This window comes from Melanostigma gelatinosum, assembly GCF_949748355.1.
Source record: "Melanostigma gelatinosum genome assembly, chromosome: 20".
Classification (NCBI taxonomy): Eukaryota; Metazoa; Chordata; class Actinopteri; order Perciformes; family Zoarcidae; genus Melanostigma; species Melanostigma gelatinosum.
In genome coordinates this window covers 9,565,018-9,590,851 of record NC_136653.1, presented here as the reverse complement: position 1 = coordinate 9,590,851, position 25,834 = coordinate 9,565,018, and the positions used below count along the sequence as shown (strand labels likewise).

General features: G+C 41.7%; 1 protein-coding gene across 1 annotated transcript; it reads left to right on the top strand.

The window, feature by feature from the left end:
* Positions 1–11,920: 11,920 nt before the first annotated feature.
* Positions 11,921–25,802, top strand: LOC306794299 (uncharacterized protein). Its single transcript, XM_079292336.1, has 17 exons — positions 11,921–12,001; positions 12,352–12,735; positions 13,335–13,640; positions 13,754–14,014; positions 14,257–14,529; positions 14,606–14,687; positions 15,459–15,495; positions 17,829–17,866; positions 19,450–19,684; positions 20,936–21,011; positions 21,364–21,747; positions 22,373–22,678; positions 22,792–23,052; positions 23,295–23,567; positions 23,644–23,725; positions 24,498–24,534; positions 25,372–25,802. Exons 1-17 carry the CDS (start codon positions 11,929–11,931, stop codon positions 25,423–25,425), a joined length of 3,162 nt encoding a protein of 1,053 aa, XP_079148462.1. The 5' UTR covers positions 11,921–11,928; the 3' UTR covers positions 25,426–25,802.
* Positions 25,803–25,834: the final 32 nt, after the last annotated feature.

The following is a 25,834-nucleotide window of genomic DNA, read 5'->3' as shown; positions in this document are numbered from 1 at the left end:
AATTTTCGATTTTCTTGCAGCTCCGAACGTGAATTCTTTGCTGAGGAGGAATGCAGCCACACCATGATGTGTGTGGATTTTCAGAGGGTGGCACATGACAATGTGGGATGTTTTCTCGATCGCCTTTGCAATTGCCGCCATGTGTCTTGTACAGGTGGATTGGCCAACTTCAACTGGGTCCAGTTTTGATGAGTGATACATGAGTACCACTCTTTCTCCCCCTTTTTTCTGATACAAAACTGCATTTACCATCCCTCCTTTTTGTTCAGAAACATCTAGGTGAAAAGGGAGTAAATAGTCTGGAGCTTGAAGAGCCGAGGCATGTGACAAAGTCTGTTTGAGTTTGGTGAACGCGTCTTCAGCGTCTTGTGTCCACACCAGTGGGGCAGAGGTGTTCCTAGTTCCTGGTTCCTTGAGCAGGCTTCTGAGACAGGTGGTGAGGTCAGTGTAGTCTGGAATGTGACTACGAGAGTAGCCTGTTAGACCCAGGAATGACAGCATATGTCCCACGGTGATAGGTCTGTCATGATGGAGAATGCTGTCTCTGTGGGCTGTGCTTACAGCCAGGCCGCTAGATGAGAGAGTGCGACCCAGGAATGTGACTTGTCTCCTACATGTTTGGACCTTGGTCTTCTTAACTTTGTAGCCTTTTGAGGCTAACAGCAGCAGCAGAGTCTCAGTGGCCTCCAGGCAGGTGGCAGAAGATGGGGCAGCAATCAGGAGGTCATCCACATATTGTATGAGGACGACACCATCCGGCACCTCTATATCAGACAAGTGTAGTCTGAGATGATGGTTGAACAAACCTGGAGAACAACGAAAGCCTTGTGGCAGGCGAGAGTAGGTGTATTGCTGGTCGTTGAATGTGAAAGCAAACAGTGTCTGTGAGTCTTTGTCCAGAGGGATGCTGAAGAAGGCGTTAGCAAGGTCAATTACTGTGAAATAAGAGTGCTGTGGGCTGAGATTTGTTAAGGCAATATGTGGATCTGGAACTGGATATGACGCCGGTTGTGTGGCATCATTGATTGGTCGAAAATCTTGTACCATCCGCCAGCCTGTGTTGCTTCCGGCCTTCTGCACTGGCAATATCGCTGTATTGTATGGTGATCGAGTTTTCACCAACACTCCAGCTTGTAGCAGACCTGCAATGGTCGGAGCGATGCCTGCGATTTGTTCTGGCTTTAGTTTGTACTGTGGATGCCAGATAGGAGGTGCAAATGGATCCAACAGCGTCACCTTCACAGGTTTGACCGTTGCCAATTTTCCCACATCATAAGGGCCAGTCGTCCATAGTTTCGCAGGCACGCCGTCCAATAGAGCTTGAGTTGCAGGATGGTCAGTGCATGGTTTACCATGATGGCGTGGCAGTGGTAAATGTTCAGGTAGTGTGTGTTCTTTGGTAGAGATGATCCATCGCCACATATCTTCTTCTGTTGCCTTCAGCAGTCCTGCTGTATCTGTGTGTGTCCATGACAGAGTATGTGCTCTTTTTATCATGGGGCCGAGTCCTCTGGCCTCTTGTCCAAATCCAACCGCTAGGGTGACGTGTGGAGCAGATTCTTTGCTGAGACCATACCACTTGGTCTGATAATCATCCAATAGCACTGCTGCTGCCACGCCTTCTTTTCCACAATACACATCATGACATATTATTTGTGGAGTTAGGTGAGCCATATTGATGTCCCAATCTTCAGCATATGGGCAGTCTGGATCGTCCGTGACATTCATAGTGCAGTGCACAAATGGCAGAGGAGTTTTATATGGATGCAGTCTTTGGATTTGTTCTCTGTGTATGTTGAACCAGAATTGAATTGTTGGTGTGCTTGGTCCTGTGGCTAGACATCTCAGCCAGTACACTTCTTCATCCAATGATTCCACATTAATGGACGTTTGTGGCATAGATAGTATTCGCACAGGCATTGATAGTGTGCTTGCAGGGGGAGGGTCCAGTGAGACCTGGACCCCGTCGTTGTTTAGCCATATTGTTAGACCGAATTTAGTCATCAGATCGCGGCCCAGTAGGTTTACTGGGCAGTTTGGCGCTGATAGGAAGCTGTGTGACCATTGTTGACTTCCAATTTGGACATTTAAAGGTTTAGTGCACCACTGGCGTTCTGGCGCGCCTGAGACCCCAACCACTGACACATATTTAGATGACAGGACCTGTGGAGACGTGAGGCTGGAATATGTTGCCCCTGTGTCCACCAAAAATGTGTGTGCCTGTCCGTTTATTGTGCAAGTGAGAGTTGGCTCACTTGCTAGTCCAAATTTCATGATGCCGGTGCCAGGTGGTTGTGGGGTGTCCTAGTAGGGATAATAGTTATTCGCCCACTGAGCTTGTAGTGCCTGGTTGACATTTTCTCCGGAGCTAGGATCATTTTGCGGCCATTGCTCAGTGCCTCCTAGTGGCGCCTGGTATGGCTGTCCAGCGTGATTCTGGTTTCGTGGATCCTGAAAGCCTCCTCTTCCTCTCTGATAATTTCCTCTTCCTCTGGGTCCTCTTCCTCTTCCACGTGTTGGGCCTTGTTGTTGCGGCTGACTACGTGAGCGGCAGTCACGTGAATAGTGACCAGGTTTTCCACAGTTGTAGCAGTAGAAAGTGCCTCCTTGATCACCCCCTTGGGCACCTCCTCTTTGTCCTCCTCCCTGGTTTTGTTGCCATGGTTGCTGCACCATTACAGGGACCACTTGTTCTGCTAGTGTTTCCAGTTGAGCCATCTGCTTCTTTTTGTCCTTAGCAATCTTTTGGGCCGAGTCCAGGTCAGACAGCTGTCTCTTCATCAGTGCCACTTGCAGTGCCTTGAGCTCCACATCTGATGCTTCTGCAGCTGATCTGTGTTTATCATAGTGATGCAGTACATGTTCTCTCCATGACGATTGAGTGAAGGAGGCGATGGCCACAGTGTTTTCAATCGCCTCTCTTACCTTTGCAGGCAATCCTTTGGTCACCATGCTTCTCCAGAGTGCCATTGATGTCTGAGATGCATCTGGGGATTCTCTAAATGTTGTTCTCCATACTTGCTCAGCGCGAGCTAGGAGATCTGCAGCAGGCTCCCCAGGCTTGGCCATGAAGGTTGACATTTGGCTGTGGTCTGTTGGGGTGGGGTACTCTCTCCTTAAGGCCTGATGTAGTACCAGCCTGACACCGCCTATGGGCGTGGGGTCAGGCGCGTTTGTGGTTCCTGCTGCGGCTTCAAGCTTTTTCAGTGTGTGTGGGTCTGATGCTCTGGCCAGCAGGCCTCTGTAGTCACCAAGTGCCAGTTTGTGGGACTTTGTATATTTATCTAGCTCTTCTAGCCATGGCTCTGCTCCTGAAGACAGTGAAGGAAGTGCAGCCAGCAGTGTTGACATGTCCATGAAGGAGAAGGGAATAAATGCCATCTGGTGAGGGGCTGCAGCTGTTGGAGCTGGTCTGAGTGGCATCTGACATGAGTTAGGCCCATATTGTTGTCCACTGCGCGTTGTTGATGGGGCTGTGGCATATCCTGTGAAATTTCCATTTAGCGTTAGCCTCTGTACTTCATGTGTTTGTGGCCATTTGTGTTCGTTGGCTGGCTGTGCAGCTAGTTCGATCAGCTCCTTCTCTTCCTCTGTACCAGGAACCCACAGGTCCGCTTGTGGTATAGCATATCCACTAGCCTCCATGTAAGGCGTATAGCCTGTTGCTGCATGGGCTTTTTCCAGCTGTTCGAGCTCCTCCAGTTGTTGTTCCAGGATTTGAATATCCTCTTGTGTTTCGTCTTCTTGTCTGTGTTGGTAACGGTCTCTGATTGAGTTGCTCACTCTGTGCCGAGTTTCGAGTGGGGCAGTCGATTCGAAAGCATCGAAGCGTGGCTCATTGTGTGCGTCGACAATTAGTGTAGGTGTAGTTTCAGGTCCGGGTGTGTTTCGCAGCCCTAGGGCGCTCAGTTGAGTCATCAGGTATCCCACAGTCTTCTCAACTTGCTTCGCTCTTTTTCTTCTCTCTTTTTCCTCTACTGAGACAGGTATCTGCAGCTCTCCTTCATCTACTGCGAAGATGCCTTTCAGGAACCCCTTTGATACTGGTCTTACTGGAGCCTGAATGAAAGGGTTTGTGGGCACATAATCAGGAGGGGGAGGTGGGAGATCAGGGTGCAGTTGGCTTTGTTCATGTTCATGCATGTCTTTGTGTTGCGGTGGCAGGTCAGGATACAGGTTGCTTTGTTCATGCTTGGGCTTGTCATTGTCGATAGGGGTGAATGGGTTGTCGGCATATGAGGGAGGGGCAGTGGATGAGGGTGTTAGGGCCGGGAACATGCCTCCGCTGTGTTTGGCGGCCTCTAGTGGTGAACGTGCTGCTTCAGCATCCAGCTCCATTGCGTTCCATGGCTCTTTGCCAGCCCGCTCCATCCATCTCTTCTCGATTCCAGTGAGAATCAGCTTGCTGCCCATCCTGTTGTTATCAAAATCGAAGCATCTTTTAAGATAAGGCCAGACGCCTTTTTCTGCAGCTGCGTTGTTTCTTGCTGTTCTTTTTCCCATGTTTAGATATCTTGGATTTCTGTCCTGCCATTCGTTCTTCTTCTCTTCACAGTGTCTCATCACTTCCCTGTTCATCTGTTGTACCATTTCTTCTGAAGGGGAACAATTCAGCCGTTCTCCATCCCAAATGGCTTTATCTTTCCATCGTTTTATCAATCTTTTGTAGGCGAGCTGTTCCACTGGCCAAAGTTTGCTTCGTCCATTAATCCTGCTCTGTTCCTGGACTGCATTCTCCAAGATGCACAGATAAGAGGAATATTTCTCCGCCATGATGTGTGTTTCTGTAATATTCAATAAAAGGCTGACATCAGTATTCCCAAATGTCCACACGATGGAGCCAAAGCTCCTGTCAAATGTTCCTGTTGCAGTTCTTGAAAAGGCCACAGGAAAAGCCAACATGCATGAGAAATGTTATTATTTTTTTTTTTTTTTTTTTATCATGAAGCACCAGCAGAGGGAGCCAGCGCTCCTCCCAAGTTTTCTGGTGTCTGGTTGAACTCAGATCAATGTCATTCCCACTGCTGCATGTCTTAAAACCTGCTTTTCTCTGTGATATGTGTGTGTGTGAAATGATGGTCTATTTTAGTATTAACACTTTATGGTGAAGAGGACGAAAACAGTACAGTTATAGAGTTATTTCGAAGTCTCTGTGTGAATGGACACAAAAGCTCGTCCATTATACTAATGTGGCAATTTTCAGCCATAATCTTATGGTTTTAGCAAGCATTACCGTGCAGAGGTCACTGATCTTTATTCTGTTGTACGAGAGAATGACGGAGTGCTTCTCTCGGCGTTTTAAACCTTCATACAGTGACCTCACAACTCCGCATATAAGCATTACAAGTATTACGCATATTATTTAACAGTGTATGAATATATATTATTTACAAATCTGCCTATATACCCCTGCTAGGTGTGAAATGCTATGTTTTAATTACTCAAGCAATGGCTTGTAACTAAATATTTTATAAGGCAGAGAGAGAGTGTTAACCTTGCCCCCACCTTTTTAAATATCTTCCGCTAACTGTCTTTGTAACTGTCTTTGTCTTTGTAAGTAGACACAAATCAAGGCCGCGTCTGTATTTTTTTTATCAGGAGTAGTCAAATCCTCCCTAATATTCCCACCGCCAGTCTTGACTAAATGAATAGAAGATTTGTAGCAGCTGTTAACCTTGTATATTCATACTTTTAGCGACTGTCTGGCTGGAACAATAGAAGCTGTGTATTAGCTTTAAAACTTTTTTTTTTTTTTTTTTCTTCCTGGTAGCATTCCTGGACTGCTGTGTTTCCGCATTACACTTTGCTAACGATCCCTAAGGAACACAATTTTCCAATAAATTTAACTATGCCAGTAAAACTGACACTTATATTAGCCCTCAGCTGTCTCTCAGCATATTCTAGTGATTTATGTGTGTGTGTGTGTGTAACAGTCGTGTATAATGTGTGTTTTCCCTACTCTGGACACCAACCTTTGAAACAACACACCAACATTTTCAAACACCAAGCACGGCCTCAGCTGGCTGTCTCTAACGCACAAAGAAACTCAGAAACAGCATAAACTCTGAACCAGGTCTCAGCGCTTACATATATGCTCCAAATAATCGCATTCATTTAAACGAAATCGAATCCATACACAGCCGTGGTTATGTACGCTTCAAACATGCACTTTCATTCAAACAAAATTGCAACACACTGCCATTTTTAAATGCGCAGAGATCACCAATGCGGTAAAGGAATATCTTTAGAAACACAGTCAAACAAATAAACAAAAGTTAAAACGTACAGCTCAGCAAATAGTCAACCGCATTCATACTAGATAATCACAACACATGCTGCCGTGTCTTTAAGCATAAATCAGTCACAAGCACGGAGTTGTAGAAGAGATGTACAGCTCTTTTTACACACTCATCACATTCCATCAGCAAGCTCTTTTTTTTTTTTTTTTTTTCAACCTCATCAAACAGACCAGCGCGCTACTGATCGTTCGATCACAACGCAAATGACAAACAGCTTTTTAGCAACCAAAAAAAACAGTAAACACCAATTAAAACCAAATTTGAAAAGCGCACAATTCACAAATACGGTCTAGCATGTAATTAATACCTTTACAAATGCAGTGAAACAATGAACACACATTAGAACATACACGGCTGTCTCTTTAAATGTAAATCAGTCAGAAGCACGGCCTGCGGATGAGCTGATTCTTTTTCCTTTTGGACACACTTTCATCAGCAATGCATTTTAACCGCAATTTGTCTTTTTCCTCAATCTCAGCAAACCGACTGTGTACCGCTGATCTCTCGACCACGATACAAATGAAAAACAAATGCTTTTTTCAGCAAACAATCAGTCAAATTATAATCAATTCTGTCCCTATCGTACACATATCAAAGAAAACAGCGCTATTTTAATGCATCACAATATCTGCTTTGGCTGGGCCGTGATCACGGCCCTTCCGCGTGGAAGTCCGCGGTGCTACCAACCACACCACCAACGCAATACATCAAACAACACAATTTAAACACCTTAAGTAACATAGGACTCTGCGGGTCCTTTTCTCTTAGTTACTTTATTACACAACGTCCATTATTAACGACACATCAATTAACGTAGATTTTGTGCTCTCGCCCAGAAACTCCGTCGAGGATTCTCTAAGCAGAGATATCATGGTTTTCCACTAAACGCCGCACACAAATCTAGATCCGGAGATTTGATGATCTCAATAAGGTAATTTTCTCTTGGTCCGCTATCAATGATACATCGGCTAACTTAAAACTTGTGCTCCCATGCAGAAACTTTATAAGAGTTACTCTAAGCAGAGTAAACTTGGTTTTTACACCACACGTAACACACTCGATGACTTGATACGAATATTTCACGGTCAATTCTCTCAATACAATTTACAGTTTATCAATGACATCAATGACATATACATATATCCCCGTCATGTTATGCAATTTCTTCGTAGCCCAAAACATCCCATAAGTACGTTAGAGATTACGCCTTTTGTGACATGAATTCGAGTGCTCAGCGTGAAGCGCGTGTCTGCGAGCAAATGCGTTACACGGCTTACAACACCTCACCTCTACGCTATCACAAATGCGTCATTTCTCACCGTTATTTGACGTTTTCTGATGGGCACATTCATACATATTCACAAACCCCCAAATGGCTGTATAACAACTCTGTTGCTGTGTGTTTAATCTTTACCATATTCTATACTAAGCAAATACTTACAGTTCGGACAGTCTGAGCACATTTTAGAATATTTCTATGAATACAATGTTGCAGAATTCAGTTAAATAGGTCTCTGCATACCTTGAGATGTGCACCGGTGCGTCTCAGACCCCCCGACTGCAATTTCGCTCCGATGGCAATTATCGGGTTCCCAGCCTCGAAGGGAGAGTTACGCCGTTATCTGGAATCAAAAGGAGAGGCCTGTTAACATTCTAACCTGAAGCTCTGTATCGTATCAGATCACGTCGGGGTCACCACTTTGTTGTGAAAAAATGTGCTGTAGCTGTTTTTCACACTTAGAGCAGGTTTAAGAATGAAACAGAAGCTCTCAGAGGCGTATAGTTTAAATCAAAAGCAATAGGTTTATTTATCGAACAAAGTTATTCAGCCAACACAATTAAACATGCATGGGCTCTAATGATTTCCCTCTCAGAGGTCCACCATAAGACACGCTTAAACACATCAGCATCATCCTTAATATATGGGGTCCGCCCCTTGCTACACATTGGCCAAAGTCAAAGATGCAGGCGTGGCACGTTTGTACGTTATGACACCTGGGTGGAGGCCGTGAATGTCCATTCACCTTTGGCCCCTCCCAATAGGCGTTGGTTTCCGTCAGTGTGAGTGAGAGTTTGGGGCGAGAGGACCTAGGAAAGAGTGTGTGGAGAAAGCCGGGCTCAGCTGGGCGTTGGCCCTCGCTTGAATCTCACTGTCTATTGTGTCTTCCTTATCTTCTCTAAAGATGGCTGCCTGTTCTTTTGTGACGCAGTTAAATAAGTAACCTCTCACCTGCTTCTCTCTGGCCTTGCTGTGTTGTGAGCACTGTATAAGTGGTTAATAGTGCTGCATAAGATAATGGTTATTAAAACTACAAATATACTAGTGATTAATTAAACTGTATATATAAGCTAGTTGCTGATTAAGCTGTATATAAGCTAGCTGTTGATTAAACTGTATATAAGCTAGTTGCTACTTAAAGCTGCATATAAACTAGCTGCTGATTAAGCTGTATATAAGCTAATTGCTGATTAAAACTGTATGTATGCTAATTTTATCAACACTACCCAATTTTAAGAAATATTATTTAGCAGCCCAGATGCGAAATATTTTGTCATTTTTTGACGGTGATGCTGCCCCCTCCTGGATACAAATTGCACTTCATCCTCTGAAAGAAGAAACCTCCAGTGATTTTATTTATAAATGGAACTCCAAAACCATATCCAAGAGGACAGACAATCCTATTTTGAAACATTTTATTAAAATATGGTATGAAGTTCACAAAACTCTTGGACTAAATATGAGACTATCACCAAAAACACCTCCAAGACAAAATGAACTTGTGCCCATGACTCTAAGTAACAAGATTCTGGAGACTTGGCATGACAGAGGAATCCAGCATCTGGAAGACTGCTTTGATAAAGGACTCCTCATGCCTTTTGAATAACTGAAGAGAAAATATGATTTGCCCAGTAGAACTTTCTTTTGTTACCTCCAATTAAGATCCTTTTTGAGAACCAACCTGGACCCTGGAATGACTCTACCTGTGTTAACTAATGTGGAAAAATTGCTTCACCAGGGAAATGTGTACAAATTCATTTCTAAAATGTACTCCATGTTGCTGAATGAGGGCCCAAAACCAGGATTACACAGATCCAGGATGAGATGGGAATCAGACTTGAATATAACAATTGATGAAGAACTCTGGTCAGATTTGTGCCAGAACAGTTTGTCAGCAACAGTTAATGCCCGGTACAGACTTGTTCATTATAACGTTCTTCATCAGCTGTACCTCACCCGACAGAAGCTTCATAAATCCAAACCTGAATTGTCAGAAATGTGTTTCAGATGTGGTATAGAGGTTCCTTCCTACACTGTACCTGGCTTTGCACAAAGGTGAGGTCCTTTTGGTATGACTTTTGGAATATAATAACTAAGATCACAGGGGTTACCTTTCCATTAAATCCTGAACTATGTTTACTGGGAAACGTCACAACTCTCAACAGGTCTTTAACGAAGCCCCAAATTAAACTTGTAGAAATTGCTTTATGTGTGACCAGGAAACGTGTCGCGATGACGTGGAAGTCTGATTCCCCCACTCTCATCGACAAATGGTCTGTGGAAATGAACAATTGTATTCCTCTTGAAAAAATTACATATAGTCTCAGAAAAAGATATAATTTATTTTTGAAAATCTGTCAGCCTTATTTGGATTACATGGGTATAACACTAACAGTACCATAGGACTGTAATTATTTAGAGCTCCGATTTACAATGCACACTGTCATTGCATTCTCCTTTGTGCTGTGTCACTTTAAATTGAAATACAAAGTGACTTCTACTACAAAGCCAACAACACCTACCAGGAGAGTCTGAGCCACAGGGCTCTGAAGAGCTCACAGTCAGGGGAGCAGAGTTACAAACCAGACAAGACACACCAAAATGTCACAGGAGACTGTCCAATGAAGTAAGACAATGGTACAAAAACACATGTAGAGTCAAAGTCAGAATCCAGAACCAAGGTCCAAAATACTAGAAAACGACCCAGAAATGATCCCTCAACCAGTAAAGACATGAACAGACAAAAGAGAGCTCACACACTGAATACACAAGCGAGGAAGGTTTATTAGACACAGGTGAAACTGATCAGGGCCGGTTAGGTAATCACACTGACGGGAAACACACGAGGACAGGAAGTGAAATATCTATAAGTGAATACCAAAATAAAACAGGAAATAAGAGAAAAACTGAAAACAATAAAAAAAAACAAGACTTTGTAACAATATTTGGCTCATTCAGTGTACGGTTATTAAATCCACAGAAAATAAAGTTACTTCTGCATGTAATAATCAGACAACAATCAGGAGAGAGAGAGTATTTCTCCACGCATGCAAGCTCTTAACAATTTAAATAATCAGTTCCATCTCATACTGTGCATTGTTGTGACTCTAAATGTGTCACTTCTTCATTTAGAATACTTTCATTTCATCATTGGCTGGTAAATTAATGGACGTTGTGGTATTTTCAGAATCCAGCAGTGGTTGTAGAACAAATGTGGACACAAGTGTGTGAATTATAGCTTTATTTTCCATTCTCAGGAACACCAGCAGTGATGTTTTGACCCACCTTCCATGAACTCCTCCTTCCTTTCACAGTCCATCTTGGTTCACAGACCTGTGACTTCTGCATTGACCTGGTCAGACAGCACGGCTGCACTGAGGAAAAAGCACTCACTCCAATGTAAGTTGATGTCTGCTACAATCAATCATTTTAGGATCGAATGGCAAATGGTAGAAAACTGTCTTTCTATATCTTTAATATTTCTATTTCTTCTAGTTATGATATATTTAATTATAATTATTCACGAACAAATTGTCTGATTACTGCAGAAGCATCCAGAGGACTGACTTCCAGAGATACAGTTTCTGCAATAATCTGTGTGAAACTGGCTCCTTGATGGGACATTTTCATGTTTTTCTTTTTAATATAAAACAGAATAATCCTGACCTTTTGTCTGCTGGTGTTTATCAAATGTACTTTCTGAAGATTTTAATATATATTTGAGATGAATAGGAAGCAGAATGTTTAGCTATTGGGGAAAGTCATTTATTCAATGATGAAATTGTAACAACACAGATAAAGGTTTGTGAGGTTCATCAGTCCTGTGATGCAGAGCAACAGAGATAAAGCTCAGTGTGATCCACAGTGACTGGACTCAAGTCACTGGCTGTTACATGTCCTTATTATTGTGATTATAATTATTGGGATATACAGCATGTGATATATAAAGATTATAGAAGACATATACTCACAGGATATGAGCAGTTAAGAGAAGAACTCTGGTAAAAGAACAAACAACAGCACTCACTCTGTGCTCTTAATTCAAAGGAAGTTGTCTTTGTGTGAAATTACAGCAGCTAAAAAAGGGAAGTTGGTTCGTTGGACTGTTGAAATTCATGAATTGCATTATTTTCTCTTTAAAACCACCAACCAAAGGATCTATTTGTCACTCTCTTGTTGATGTGGGCTTCTTTGGTAAGACAACACTCATGCTTTTATTCTCATCTGACACTCTGACTCGTACTCATTTGCAGCCTTGTGAGCGGTGGTCTCTTGACACAGTAACTTGTGGTTGTACAGAGCATGTTGAACGCTTTGTAAAATCCACTGTTGTGTTTGTGAATCCAGGTGATGAGCGTCATGGCAGTCCGGTCTGTGAGAACGGTGACAGCCAACATGTTACTGAGTGTCTTCTTTCTCTCAGGTGAGCTTTTGGTTCAGTCACTTGTATTCCTCTTGAATCATTTACTATTTGACACATATCATTTTACCCTAAATTCATGTGAATGTTACAATCTGTATTCTCTGCGTCAGCTCTTCTGTCACTGAGACGAGACTGACTTAGTTATGTGGAGATATAGACGGGTTGGTCATCACTGGGGTCGGCCTCGTGGGGATAGTTGTCGTAAAACCAAAAAAATGAATCAATACAAAAACTGTTCAAGGAAAAAAGACCACAATGCAAAATATTACTGCTGAAGTATATTTCTCTTCATGTTTGTGTTGTTGTTTTTCACATTAATCACCACTGTTAATCATGAGTCTGTTTCACAGGTGCGTTGGCTGATTGTGATAAGAATCCAGCTCTATTCATTACTGCACCTCAAGAGATGGAAGCACTGACTGGATCTTGTTTGCAAATCCCATGTAACTTCAGTGCTAAATCAGGGAAGGGATTCGACAGCACAAGAACAACCTCCGGAGTGTGGATTAAAAATGACCGTTATTTAGGCCAAAATCTAGCTAATGTGATTTTCAACAGTAGCAGGAAGGATAACATCTATCCAATGAATCTAACTGGAGACCTGAGTCAGAAAGACTGCAGCACTTTATTTTCTAGTTTAATCACAAACTACACAGACAGGTACTTCTTCAGGATTGAGAGCCAGCCATTTCGGGCAACAGCTTATTGTGATCCTCTTCAAATAACAGTTCGAGGTAAGAGAGTTTTGGTTTTTATCAGTCAGTCTATGATGTTATTGTTTAGAATAAAAAGTGATATCAGTTGAAGCTGACCTTCAATGTGAATGTAAATATCTGCTACAGAGACCAACCAGAGAATGCAATGTTTACACTTCATGGATATTAATGGAATATTTTTGTGCACTACTATTAATAGTCCCATGATGAAGCTGCCTGTTCATGCAGACCTTTGCATTTAACACTAGAAAAAGGGGAAGTCTCATGAGTTCAGTTTTTTTTAATCTACATTCATGAGTGTAAGTTTACATTTCATGTTACCCCTACAGAGGGTCACAAGATGAATCTGAGGGGTCGTGAGGTGATTAATGGGAGAGGAAAAGAGAGAAAAAGCGATTTCTGTTAACAACTCAGAAACATCAGAAAAATGACAAGAAACCCCGAACAAACACGTTCTTCTATTTTTATTAAGGAATCACAATCCAAAAGCTGTTACTGGAGTAAAAGTACAATATTTTGGTCTCAGATGTAGAAGAGTACTGCTGGCATGGCAGTAGACTCCTGGTCTTGCTGCTGTGTTCTTCAGTGTACAATCTGTATTTGATTTGAAACCACAGATTCTCCTCCAAGCCCCAGGATTGAGATCTCAGGTGATCTGAAGGAGAAGGAGTCTGTCTCTATAAGCTGCTCAGCTTCCACTCCCTGTCCACACTCTCCTCCTAAACTCACCTGGAACCTCCAACAAGACCCTCACATCATGACAGAGGAAAACACAGATCGAACCTTCACAACTAAAATCCAGAAGAACATCACTCTGTCAGACAAACATGATGGATTCATCATCACCTGTTCTGCCAGATATCCTGTGAATGAAGGAAAAGGTGTCAAGACATCAGAGGAGACAACGACTCTCAATGTTTCATGTAAGTGTTTGTTGTTGGATGCTGTCAGCACATGATGATTCTTCTCTCTTAAGGATCTCGTTCAGGCTCTGATGCTGCTCTCTTTCCTCACATCTCCGTCACATTCTCCTCAGACGCTCCCAAGAACACCTCGGCGTCCATCAGTCCACCAGGTTCGGTGTCAGCAGGTAGCCGGGTGAACCTGACCTGCTCCAGCAGAGCCAATCCTCCCGTCAGCCGCTTCACCTGGTTCAAGATCAGCAAAGATGGACCCGTCACTGTATCTGAAGGAGACTTTTACAGCTTTAATGTCACTGATGGAGGAGTTTATCACTGTGTGGCCACCAATGAGCTCGGGAATCAGACATCATCAGAGATCCTTCTGACTATTAAAGGTAAACACAGAACTGTATCACATCCTGTGAATTATGAGCAGTTATTGTTGGCTAACTTCACGTCTGCAAACATCAGTGACGCAACATTGTTTTACATATAAGTTTGCAAAATACAGTATGAAGTCAAGCTGAGCAGGAGAGAAACACTCTCAGTGTTTCATGTGAGTCTTTGTTTTATAAAGTTTGAAAGCAAATGGCAAGACAGGTGATTTTTTCTCATCATTATGTGCCAAATCTTCCAGATTCTCCCAGGGACACCTCAGTGGTCATCAGTCCCACTGATCCAGTGTCAGTTGGCAGCTTGGTGAACCTGACCTGCTCCTGCAGAGGAAACCCTCCCATTGACACCTTTGTGTGGTTCATGATCGATGATGGCAGACTGACACTGATCAAAGTTCATGAACAGATTTATGGCTTTGAAGTGAGCAGCAGTGATCGAGGCAGATTGTATTATTGTGGATGCAGAAATGAGCTGGACATTGAGCTGTCGACTGGACGTCAGTTGGTATTTGAAGGTAGCTGCAGGAATCATGATTTGAGATGTTTTAGAGTCATAACATTTCAGAAGGTGACCATGCTGTTGTGTTGCAGGCGATCAACGGGTTGGTGCTCAAGTCATAGTGAAGACCCTGGGAATCGTAATGCTCATCAGCACATTGGTCATCTTTGAGTGGTGAGATGAACTTTTCCACGAGACGATCGTCTGCAGATACACACCAGCTGGTCTCATTTTAAATGTGGTTGGAATGTATGAGACAGATCACTGTCATTACAAAATAACCCCAAAAACACTTTCTACTCTCTAAGCCCATGTCTATACACCATTATGAACACATTTGTAATGCATTAATGCATAATACACCATCAATATTCATAATGATGACAACAATAATCATACACATTATAAAGCATTTTACAACGACGTGTTAGGTCAAGTACAACACTTCAGACCTGCTAGTCACTCACTGACATTTACAAGGATCATAGTGTATTATAACTCCCATTGTTGTCGTACATCATCATCTTTTAACAATGCATTATAATGTGATTATAAGTTACTCTAAGTGGGCACTGTTTGCTTCAAGAAAGGTGAATAAATATGTCATTAATTCTACGAAATAACACAAACATGTTCACTTCAATCAAAACAATGACCACAGAGTAACGTATCACCACATTATAATGTATTATATCAGTGAGTGCAATGCTTTCTAAAACAATGATAATGTATTACAGCTATGGGAATTATAATGCACTTCTATCCTTGCAAATGTCAGCGAGTGACCAGCAATTATAAATGATGATGATACTGGACCTTATATGTCATCATAAAATGAATAATGATGCCGTGCTGAAAGAAAATGCATGACAAAGTATGTTTATGAAGCATTACAGACTTATAAAGTGTGACCAACGAATTCATTCATTCTTCTTTTTCATCCAGCTGGTTTAGATCAAGACGCTCCACCAAACCACAGGAGGTAAGATATCAGATGAGGAGAGGTATTTCATTATCAGGAACTTAACTATCTGCAGGTCTGAGGAAGAGGGAAGAATCCACCTTAAATAGCTCTTAATTCAACTCTTAAGAATCAATTAGCAAGGTTTTATTTGTAGATGTCCTTGTTTGATTTACAACAATAATACAGGAATAATCCTTCAATGGTGACAATGTTTAAAGACCAGAGTCTCCACCAACAGCAGACCACAGCAATGCAATGAAGCACGTCTCCAAATGAATGCTAATGACGCTCTGTGTCTGCTGGATGGTTTCTTTGCTAAACTGTTTGCCATAAAAGCTTCAACAAGTGGTTCCATCCATTCATACGTAAAAACAGAACGTCAGAAATGAATCCCGACAAAAATGAAATCTACAAAATAAACTTTTGAAACAACACAAAGTCAAAACAGCTTTAAACCTGCATTCATGTATTAAGGGGCAGTCCAACAAGCTGTAAACACAACATTGACATGTTATCACGTGTTAGATCCTGGGGTAATTCTGGCCCGATACGGGGCTACTTACTGACTCAGCTCTCTATTAAAAGATTGTCGAGCTGGTGTTCTTGCGAGGGAACTCGCCTGGCTCCTCTAACTGCCGTTACTCCCGACGTCTACCCTGCTTCCTCCGGTCAGAGCGCGCTCGGCCGAGAGACCAGTCCTGGCCCCGGGCGCTCCCACCAGTCGCGTCGGTTATGGCAGCTTCCCTCTTATGGATCCGTGCTCTTGGTAAATGCCAGGTTAGGTTTTAACGGCTAGGATTACTTCTTTCTAAAACCGTAAGGGATTGTTAAGTGGATTCGGTCTCTAGGATAACCTTTCAGAACTCAGTTGTTAGACATACAATGGCTTTAACTTTTTACTGCCACGAGGAACTTTTTACTACTTGAGCAAATGAATGCACTTGAGAAATTTACTTTAAATGCAGATTAGATATTTATTGCAGGTTATATTTGGTTAGTTTGCAAGGGTTAAAGCTACAGCTCACATAAAATGTCACTACACTGGATTCGTTACGTTAATTTTCTTCTTGATTATACTCATTAGTTTTAGTTGCCGAGACGGCTCGGTTGGAGCTGGATGTCCAATGGTGCGATGAAAAGGTTATTTTGGAGTTGTTAGGAGCGAAGGTCTGGCCAGACCCTCGGTCCTCCCGCTCTCGCAGCGAAGTCCGTTCAACAGTCCTCAAAACTCAGTACAAAGTCTTCCTAGGGCTGCTGCGTCTTCTCCGTTGTCCAGTTGTTAAGAGTCGAGCAGTGGGGAGAGGAAAACCTCCGTCTTTAAATCTTATTGTTCACGAACAGCGGTCTTCTTTCCGTGAACTGAGACGAAGTCCTCAATACATCAGTTACGATCATCCGTATCTCCTCGCGGTGCACTTGGACGGCACCCGTGTTGAAATCCCAGTGTGCTGCCTGCAAATGTCTCCTTTTATCTATCATTCGGGCTTTGTCGGCCCCCCTTGTTCAATACATGATCTCATCCCCCCTCCCTCTGGAGAGGGCGTTGGGTTCTGAACAAGTCCGGACAAGTCCAGGCTTCATCCTGTATCCTGCCTCTATGACTCATCTCTTGCAACAGTCTGTCCCTATTTTCTGCAAGTCATCCTGACTAGCACTTTTATCGCAGCTCCGGTTACACAGGACATTTGTTAAACACTTATTACAATTGTTAAATCACTCTACTTAGTACACATTTGCTTATAAAATGATTATTGATCTCATCCTTCATCATTATTGTGCTTTGTGTCTTTTCTTCTCAACCATCATTATTTCCCCATCCCTTGAAGCAAACACCCTGCTTACTTCCTCTTTCTCCGTACTTTCTACACTCAGACTGCACTATACTCAGATACACTTAAACACTTATTATCAGGTTTACACTTGTTAAATCACTCTATGTATTAAACATTTGTTATGTAACGATCATACACTTTATCTTTCGATTACACTTTAACTATTGATTTCTGAGTATATGCTTTTTATATCCTGACCTTCCCCTGATCGTGTATGCATGTTTTCGAGGCAGCTCTGTTGGGCTCAACTCTTCTTGACACACCTTATCAAGATGATATGGTGAACATTATCGCGTGTGTGTGTGTGTGTGTGTGTGTGTGTGTGTGTGTGTGTGTGTGTGAGTGTGTGTGTGTGTGAGAGTGAGGTTTAACATGCTCTTTGAGGGCCTAATTTAGTTGGTTTATTGTTCAGTCTGCTGTTCTCTAATGTGAGGCCGTGTGACACTGACACATCTGTAACACAAAAGACATGTTGCATCTGTTTTCATCTTGCAGTAACTAAAACTCTTTCTGCTGCAGCAAGCAGTAGAAGCGGACTATGTTAACAGCGTGGTTGAGTTGCAGCCATCATGAGCCAGAAGAGGAAGAAGACGATGCGGAACGACAACTGTGTGATATGTTCTGTATTCATTAGTCTCAGTGTGCCACTAACACAAGATCTTCTCTTAATACTTCACGGTCTTCCATTCTTTAAAGAGGAATAGTGAATCATGTTTATATGTGCTTTCTCTGCACTGTGTGTCTTTGTTAAAATCATCTCAACACAAAAGTAAAAACATCCTCTTTCATATTTTATCTCATGTTAAACTGATTCCTGACACCAGATTTTATTATTTCTTCTTAAGATGCAAAACACATGCCTGGACCATGTAAATCATTTGTATTGCTTAGCTGGTGTTTCCATTGGATGCATGTAAAGTGTGTTAAATGAAATAAAAAATGATGCGTTTCAATCAGCAGAAAGTGTTGTCACTTATGTTATCATTGAGCATGTACACACAGACTCATGATTGCTATGTAACTGTGGAGGTAACAGCTGATATAATGTGCAGAAGTCAGCATTACGGTTTATGTGCGTGTAAAATACATGAAGTTCATACTTTCACCTGTTCAAATATGTCATTATTATTATTATGTTATGTGAGTTACGTGAAATATATACATGAATGCTCGCAATGAGTCGTGTCATTTGTACCAAAGATTTGAAGATGTCGTAATATCTGACTTCCTCATTCACAAAACTGCCTGTATTTCTGCACTATTTTCGTCATGGGTGTGATGTCAAACCCAGTAGTGTACATTTCTTGAACAGCAAGTCCGCTTTCTTTCATGGTTAGGTGGTTCGTAACTCCCTCATTGGACTCTAAAAACATCACACTTTATTTTTTCTAGCTGTGGGCTCATTTGGTAAGGACACTTCAGCGCTGGACGAGGTGAGCAATTCACCAGCACAAGAACAATCTTTTTGTGTGGACGAAGAATGACACCAGGTTTGGCCGCAAGCTAGACATTGTGATGTTCAACAGTAGCGGGACACTTACCACATATCCATGAGTTTTACTGGAAACCACTTTATTTTCCAGTTTCCTCAAAACGTACACAGACGTATATTTCTTCAGAGCTGAGAACAAACCTTTCATGGCAACAGCTTCCTGTGATCCTCTTCAAATAACAGTTCAAGGTAAGTGAGGTTGGTTGTGTTCGTAGGTTTATAATGTTGTCGTGGCAGCTTCGGCTTCAACTGCAAACACCGTGGCCCCTACCTTGAACTACTGTAGGACTATCGACAGTCTCATCTGATGCCAAATGTCACAGAAACCAGTTTATTCAAAATGTCCTCAAATTGGGATATATGGCATGTGCCCAATTCTTCAAAAAGAGAAGTGTGATGTGGTGATGTTCCATCCCTCCTTCACATTTATCCTCAGCAGAGGACAGGCTCTACATTGATTTATAAACATCCACATGAATTTGGAACTGGTTTAAATGTCCCATGATGAGGTTTTTCCACATGATTGAAGCTGACTTTTACAATAAGGGGGTCAAGTTTGCAGATGTTGTGGATCACTGGTACAAACTGTAAAGGACTGTTTTGTTTAGTGTGAAATAGGTGATTTGAAACCACAGATTCTCCTCCAAGCCCCAGGATTGAGATCTCAGGTGATCTGAAGGAGAAGGAGTCTGTCTCTATAAGCTGCTCAGCTTCCACTCCCTGTCCACACTCTCCTCCTAAACTCACCTGGAACCTCCAACAAGACCCTCACATCATGACAGAGGAAAACACAGATCGAACCTTCACAACTAAAATCCAGAAGAACATCACTCTGTCAGACAAACATGATGGATTCATCATCACCTGTTCTGCCAGATATCCTGTGAATGAACTGTAAATGTGTCCTTTCTTCATTTAGAATACTTTCATTTCATCATTGGCTGGTAAATGAATGGACGTTGTGGTATTTTCAGAATCCAGCAGTGGTTGTGGAACAAATGTGGACACAAGTGTGTGAATTATAACTTTATTTTCCATTCTCAGGAACACCAGCAGTGATGTTTTGACCCACCTTCCATGAACTCCTCCTTCCTTTCACAGTCCATTTTGGTTCACAGACCTGTGACTTCTGCATTGACCTGGTCAGACAGCACGGCTGCACTGAGGAAAAAGCACTCACTCCAATGTAAGCTGATGTCTGCTACAATCAATCATTTTAGGATCGAATGGCAAATGGTAGAAAACTGTCTTTCTATATCTTTAATATTTCTATTTCTTCGAGTTATGATAGATTTAATTATAATTATTCACGAACAAATTGTCTGATTACTGCAGAAGCATCCAGAGGACTGACTTCCAGAGATACAGTTTCTGCAATAATCTGTGTGAAACTGGCTCCTTGATGGGACATTTTCATGTTTTTCTTTTTAATATAAAACAGAATAATCCTGACCTTTTGTCTGCTGGTGTTTATCAAATGTACTTTCTGAAGATTTTAATATATATTTGAGATGAAGAGGAAGCAGAATGTTTAGCTATTGGGGAAAGTCATTTATTCAATGATGAAATTGTAACAACACAGATAAAGGTTTGTGAGGTTCATCAGTCCTGTGATGCAGAGCAACAGAGATAAAGCTCAGTGTGATCCACAGTGACTGGACTCAAGTCACTGGCTGTTACATGTCCTTATTATTGTGATTATAATTATTGGGATATACAGCATGTGATATATAAAGATTATAGAAGATATATACTCACAGGATATGAGCAGTTAAGAGAAGAACTCTGGTAAAAGAACAAACAACTGCACTCACTCTGTGCTCTTAATTCAAAGGAAGTTGTCTTTGTGTTAAATTACAGCAGCTAAAAAAGGGAAGTTGGTTCGTTGGACTGTTGAAATTCATGAATTGCATTATTTTCTCTTTAAAACCACCAACCAAAGGATATATTTGTCACTCTCTTGTTGATGTGGGCTTCTTTGGTAAGACAACACTCATGCTTTTATTCTCATCTGACACTCTGACTCGTACTCATTTGCAGCCTTGTGAGCGGTGGTCTCTTGACACAGTAACTTGTGGTTGTACAGAGCATGTTGAACGCTTTGTAAAATCCACTGTTGTGTTTGTGAATCCAGGTGATGAGCGTCATGGCAGTCCGGTCTGTGAGAACGGTGACAGCCAACATGTTACTGAGTGTCTTCTTTCTCTCAGGTGAGCTTTTGGTTCAGTCACTTGTATTCCTCTTGAATCATTTACTATTTGACACATATCATTTTACCCTAAATTCATGTGAATGTTACAATCTGTATTCTCTGCGTCAGCTCTTCTGTCACTGAGACGAGACTGACTTAGTTATGTGGAGATATAGACGGCTTGGTCATCACTGGGGTCGGCCTCGTGGGGGATAGTTGTTGTAAAACCAAAAAAATGAATCAATACAAAAACTGTTTAGCGAAAAAAAGACCAAAATGCAAAATATTACTGCTGAAGTATATTTCTCTTCATGTTTGTGTTGTTGTTTTACACGTTAATCACCACTGTTAATCATGAGTCTGTTTCACAGGTGCTTTGGCTGATTGTATTCCGGATCTAAATCTAGTCATTACTGCACCTCAAGAGATGGAAGCACTGACTGGATCTTGTTTGCAAATCCCATGTAACTTCAGTGCTAAATCAGGGAAGGGATTCGACAGCACAAGAACAACCTCCGGAGTGTGGATTAAAAATGACCATTACTTTGGCCAAAAGCCAGCTAATGTGATTTTCAACAGTAACAGGAAGGATAACATCTATCCAATGAATCTAACTGGAGACCTGAGTCAGAAAGACTGCAGCACTTTATTTTCTAGTTTAATCACAAACTACACAGACATGTACTTCTTCAGGATTGAGAGCCAGCCATTTCGGGCAACAGCTGAATGTGATCCTCTTCAAATAACAGTTCGAGGTAAGAGAGTTTTGGTTTTTATCAGTCAGTCTATGATGTTATTGTTTAGAATAAAAAGTGATATCAGTTGAAGCTAACCTTCAATGTGAATGTAAATATCTGCTACAGAGACCAACCAGAGAATGCAATGTTTACACTTCATGGATCAAAATGGGATTATTTTTGTGTGCACTACTATTAATAGTCCCATGATGAAGCTGCCTGTTCATGCAGACCTTTGCATTTAATGCTTGAAAAAGGGGAAGTCTCATGAGTTCAGTTTTTGACAATTTACCATCATTGAGGTAAAAAATCTACATTCATGACTGTAAGTTTACATTTCATGTTACCCCTACAGAGGGTCACAAGATGAATCTGAGGGGTCGTGAGGTGATTAATGGGAGAGGAAAAGAGAGAAAAAGCGATTTCTGTTAACAACTCAGAAACATCAGAAAAATGACAAGAAGCCCCGAACAAACACGTTCTTCTATTTTTATTAAGGAATCACAATCCAAAAGCTGTTGGTGGAGTAAAAGTACAATATTTTGCTCTCAGATGTAGAAGAGTACTGCTGGCATGGCAGTAGACTCCTGGTCTTGCTGCTGTGTTCTTCAGTGTACAATCTGTATTTGATTTGAAACCACAGATTCTCCTCCAAGCCCCAGGATTGAGATCTCAGGTGATCTGAAGGAGAAGGAGTCTGTCTCTATAAGCTGCTCAGCTTCCACTCCCTGTCCACACTCTCCTCCTAAACTCACCTGGAACCTCCAACAAGACCCTCACATCATGACAGAGGAAAACACAGATCGAACCTTCACAACTAAAATCCAGAAGAACATCACTCTGTCAGACAAACATGATGGATTCATCATCACCTGTTGTGCCAGATATCCTGTGAATGAAGGAAAAGATGTCAAGACATCAGAGGAGACAACGACTCTCAATGTTTCATGTAAGTCTTTGTTGTTGGATGCTGTCAGCACATGATGATTCTTCTCTCTTAAGGATCTCGTTCAGGCTCTGATGCTGCTCTCTTTCCTCACATCTCCGTCACATTCTCCTCAGACGCTCCCAAGAACACCTCGGCGTCCATCAGTCCACCAGGTTCGGTGTCAGCAGGTAGCCGGGTGAACCTGACCTGCTCCAGCAGAGCCAATCCTCCCGTCAGCCGCTTCACCTGGTTCAAGATCAGCAAAGATGGACCCGTCACTGTATCTGAAGGAGACTTTTACAGCTTTAATGTCACTGATGGAGGAGTTTATCACTGTGTGGCCACCAATGAGCTCGGGAATCAAACATCATCAGAGATCCTTCTGACTATTAAAGGTAAACACAGAACTGTATCACATCCTGTGAATTATGAGCAGTTATTGTTGGCTAACTTCACGTCTGCAAACATCAGTGACGCAACATTGTTTTACATATAAGTTTGCAAAATACAGTATGAAGTCAAGCTGAGCAGGAGAGAAACACTCTCAGTGTTTCATGTGAGTCTTTGTTTTATAGAGTTTGAAAGCAAATGGCAAGACAGGTGATTTTTTCTCATCATTATGTGCCAAATCTTCCAGATTCTCCCAGGGACACCTCAGTGGTCATCAGTCCCACTGATCCAGTGTCAGTTGGCAGCTTGGTGAACCTGACCTGCTCCTGCAGAGGAAACCCTCCCATTGACACCTTTGTGTGGTTCATGATCGATGATGGCAGACTGACACTGATCAAAGTTCATGAACAGATTTATGGCTTTGAAGTGAGCAGCAGTGATCGAGGCAGATTGTATTATTGTGGATGCAGAAATGAGCTGGACATCGAGCTGTCGACTGGACGTCAGTTGGTATTTGAAGGTAGCTGCAGGAATCATGATTTGAGATGTTTTAGAGTCATAACATTTCAGAAGGTGACCATGCTGTTGTGTTGCAGGCGATCAACGGGTTGGTGCTCAAGTCATAGTGAAGACCCTGGGAATCGTAATGCTCGTCAGCACATTGGTCATCTTTGAGTGGTGAGATGAACTTTTCCACGAGACGATCGTCTGCAGATACACACCAGCTGGTCTCATTTTAAATGTGGTTGGAATGTATGAGACAGATCACTGTCATTACAAAATAACCCCAAAAAACACTTTCTACTCTCTAAGCCCATGTCTATACACCATTATGAACACATTTGTAATGCATTAATGCATAATACACCATCAATATTCATAATGATGACAACAATAATCATACACATTATAAAGCATTTTACAACGGCGTGTAAGGTCAAGTACAACACTTCAGACCTGCTAGTCACTCACTGACAGTTACAAGGATCATAGTGTATTATAACTCCCATTGTTGTCGTACATCATCATCTTTTAACAATGCATTATAATGTGATTATAAGTTACTCTAAGTGGGCACTGTTTGCTTCAAGAAAGGTGAATAAATATGTCATTAATTCTACGAAATAACACAAACATGTTCACTTCAATCAAAACAATGACCACAGAGTAACGTATCACCACATTATAATGTATTATATCAGTGAGTGCAATGCTTTCTAAAACAATGATAATGTATTACAGCTATGGGAATTATAATGCACTTCTATCCTTGCAAATGTCAGCGAGTGACCAGCAATTATAAATGATTATGATACTGGACCTTATATGTCATCATAAAATGAATAATGATGCCGTGCTGAAAGAAAATGCATGACAAAGTATGTTTATGAAGCATTACAGACTTATAAAGTGTGACCAACGAATTCATTCATTCTTCTTTTTCATCCAGCTGGTTTAGATCAAGACGCTCCACCAAACCACAGGAGGTAAGATATCAGATGAGGAGAGGTATTTCATTATCAGGAACTTAACTATCTGCAGGTCTGAGGAAGAGGGAAGAATCCACCTTAAATAGCTCTTAATTCAACTCTTAAGAATCAATTAGCAAGGTTTTATTTGTAGATGTCCTTCTTTGATTTACAACAATAATACAGGAATAATCCTTCAATGGTGACAATGTTTAAAGACCAGAGTCTCCACCAACAGCAGACCACAGCAATGCAATGAAGCACGTCTCCAAATGAATGCTAATGACGCTCTGTGTCTGCTGGATGGTTTCTTTGCTAAACTGTTTGCCATAAAAGCTTCAACAAGTGGTTCCATCCATTCATACGTAAAAACAGAACGTCAGAAATGAATCCCGACAAAAATGAAATCTACAAAATAACTTTTGAAACAACACAAAGTCAAAACAGCTTTAAACCTGCATTCATGTATTAAGGGGCAGTCCAACAAGCTGTAAACACAACATTGACATGTTATCACCTTATCAAGATGATATGATGAACATTATCGCGTGTGTGTGTGTGTGTGTGTGTGTGTGTGTGTGTGTGTGTGTGTGTGTGTGTGTGTGAGTGTGTGTGTGTGTGTGTGTGTGTGTGTGTGTGTGTGTGTGTGTGTGTGTGTGTGTGTGTGTGTGTGTGTGTGTGTGTGTGTGTGTGAGAGTGAGGTTTAACATGCTCTTTGAGGGCCTAATTTAGTTGGTGGATTGTTCAGTCTGCTGTTCTCTAATGTGAGGCCGTGTGACACTGACACATCTGTAACACAAAAGACATGTTGCATCTGTTTTCATCTTGCAGTAACTAAAACTCTTTCTGCTGCAGCAAGCAGTAGAAGCGGACTATGTTAACAGCGTGGTTGAGTTGCAGCCATCATGAGCCAGAAGAGGAAGAAGACGATGCGGAACGACAACTGTGTGATATGTTCTGTATTCATTAGTCTCAGTGTGCCACTAACACAAGATCTTCTCTTAATACTTCACGGTCTTCCATTCTTTAAAGAGGAATAGTGAATCATGTTTATATGTGCTTTCTCTGCACTGTGTGTCTTTGTTAAAATCATCTCAACACAAAAGTAAAAACATCCTCTTTCATATTTTATCTCATGTTAAACTGATTCCTGACACCAGATTTTATTATTTCTTCTTAAGATGCAAAACACATGCCTGGACCATGTAAATCATTTGTATTGCTTAGCTGGTGTTTCCATTGGATGCATGTAAAGTGTGTTAAATGAAATAAAAAATGATGCGTTTCAATCAGCAGAAAGTGTTGTCACTTATGTTAT